General features: G+C 34.0%; 1 protein-coding gene across 1 annotated transcript; it reads right to left on the bottom strand.

The window, feature by feature from the left end:
- Nucleotides 1-360: 360 nt before the first annotated feature.
- LOC145013217 (protein SENESCENCE-ASSOCIATED GENE 21, mitochondrial-like) lies at nucleotides 361-1,122 on the bottom strand. Its single transcript, XM_078972020.1, has 2 exons — nucleotides 936-1,122; nucleotides 361-792 (listed from the first exon to the last, which is right to left on the bottom strand). Exons 1-2 carry the CDS (start codon nucleotides 1,004-1,006, stop codon nucleotides 573-575), a joined length of 291 nt encoding a protein of 96 aa, XP_078828146.1. The 5' UTR covers nucleotides 1,007-1,122; the 3' UTR covers nucleotides 361-572.
- Nucleotides 1,123-2,375: the final 1,253 nt, after the last annotated feature.

Raw genomic sequence — 2,375 nt, 5'->3', positions numbered from 1 at the left:
ACATTAAAAAAACAAAAAAAAAAAATTGATAAATAAAATATCAAAAATAATATTTAAAAAAAATTTAGATCTCTAAAATCAAAACCAATTTGAATTATTTCTCTCTGCCACCACCAAATTAAATCACAGTTACGTCTCCACCTAATTGTTTAAAATGAATTTCCAAAAAATAAAACTACTTTATTATGAAACATGAAAAACAAAGTTGTAATTAAAAATTGGATAACTTTTGTTAAAAAGTTAAACAAACTGGGTTTAAATGCACAATAATATTTTGGAAGCTTTATAATAAGTGGTAGCAAAATCACCAAACAAACATCGCGAGAAATAAGCATAAAGGTCAAGAAATACGAATCACCATGACAAGTAAAAGACTTATTTGAAACATACAACTTATGACAACGATAGTGAAATACAGATATAGATAATTATGCCGCAACTCATCCATCTGAGTATGATCGGATCCTCCATGGCAAACTGCATGAATCCATTGTTCGCTATCCTCCTGTGCAATCCCAAGACAGGAAACCGATCTTCGTAATTCATTCGGACACCTGAATCAACGTATGTTTTTAGTCTCGACGAGTTTTCTGCTTCAAAAGCAATTCACGAAGCTCAGCTGCATCAATCTGGTTTCCATGACCTTCAGGCTTGTAGTAACCAGTCACTGGATCTGGAACCCACGCAGTCGATTTCGTCGAGTCTTCACCTCCTTTCTTCATCATTGTAACCACACTCCCCCTCACGGCTGCTTCCGATACGCCACCCTGCGATGCCGATGCATATCCGCGCCTGTAGAAAACATTGAATTCATTATCAGCAAAAAAAAAAAAAAAAAAAAAAAAAAAAAAAACTCTTGAACTACAATCACAATTCTCAGAGCATAAAATAGAAGCAAACGAAAATGTCAACAAATCAAGTATGAGTGAGATGACCTGACAATAGCAGAAGAGTGATCAGCGATTAAAGAAGATAGAGTTTTAGCAGTGGAGATAGAGCGAGCCATTGGTTAACTTGATCGCTGCAACTACAGAAACTCCGACGTTGAAATTTCTGCAGCTGCAAGCAATTGTTTTAGTTATGGAGTTAGGGTTTATGAGGTGAAACTCGGAAATGAAGGAGGATTGTTATTTATAAAGGAGGGAAATAGGGTTTTTTATTTAAATTGGGCTGGATCAAGTGTAATGAGGTCCACATAACGTTTACTGGCCCACCGGCCACCATCACAAAGAAAGGTCCATATTACGCAATATGTAATTGGCTTTTTGAAGAAGTAAAATAATTGATTAAAATTTGGTCAATGAAATCTACGGGATTTATGCTGAAAGATTGAATTAATGCTTGGTAATTCAGTTTATGTGAAATCAATTTAACTTAATTTGGTTAACTTCAAACTATTTGTGATTTTTCTAAATTATAATTGTTTTCTTTTTGTTTTTGTTGTTTGCAATTTGCATTATTTCTCTTTGCCACCACCAAATTAAATTAAGGTGGAGACGTAAGTGTGTCATGCAATGCAATGATTAAAGATGGTAATAAACAAATAAACGGCAAAGAATAAAAAACATTATCGCACCGAAAGGAAGGAGGTGTCGATAATCGAGAAGAAAGGTTTTGGACGGCGGTGTTGAGGAAATCCCATGTGGGCGGTTACATTGAGTATACAGTAGGGGTCATGACTTTAAGAACGTCAACGCCTAATTCATATTTGGTGGAGGGTTTTTTTTTTTATTTTTATTTTATTTTTATGCATTTAGTAGACAAAACAGTAACACTATTTCCATATTATTCAGTCATTTTTATTTTTTAACTGGTTTTGTTTGTAGTTTTTGGTAATTCAAAAAACTAAAAAAAACTAAAAACCCCTCTCTCTCTCTCCCCATGTTTTGATTTGCTTTGACTGGTCCGGTAAAAGGCTTTGGCTGACTCGGTCCATAGTTAGTATGTTTGATATAACCACATTGAGGCCTCTTACTCGGTTTGTTTACCACTGATTCGGCCTTAGGAAAAATATAGCTGACTGTGTCATCTTCCTCGTTTACCCCTTGTGCCTTTGACCATGGTTGTAGAACTCGCTACTCGGTACCTGTTCGACCGACTACCAAGTAGTGAGTACTCGGGGAGTACTCAGATTCGGTAATTCATGTAAAAATATTTTTAGGGAAATTAGTATATCAAAATCATAAGTTAAAATAATAAGTAGATTGAAATATATAACAAAATTAGATACATGTGAATATACAAAAACCGAAAAACACACAATGGACCCATTTCGGGAATAATTATTGAAAAATTAAAATATATATATGTAGTAATAATCACATGTGTGTGTTAAATAATAAATCATTAAGTATGTTATACATAATAATCACTGA

The sequence above is a fragment of the Lactuca saligna genome, chromosome 8 (genome assembly GCF_052625555.1).
Source record: "Lactuca saligna cultivar CGN05327 chromosome 8, ASM5262555v1, whole genome shotgun sequence".
In the NCBI taxonomy this organism is placed as follows: domain Eukaryota; kingdom Viridiplantae; phylum Streptophyta; class Magnoliopsida; order Asterales; family Asteraceae; genus Lactuca; species Lactuca saligna.
This window is presented reverse-complemented; position numbering and strand designations above follow the sequence as displayed.

Bases quoted from the DNA above. Each gene is read 5' to 3' on its own strand.
- LOC145013217 (XM_078972020.1), bottom strand. From the start codon at position 1,006: ATGGCTCGCTCTATCTCCACTGCTAAAACTCTATCTTCTTTAATCGCT. The intron at 793-935 runs GTCATCTCACTC...TGTTTTCTACAG, and splicing joins CACTCTTCTGCTATTGTCAG to GCGCGGATATGCATCGGCAT.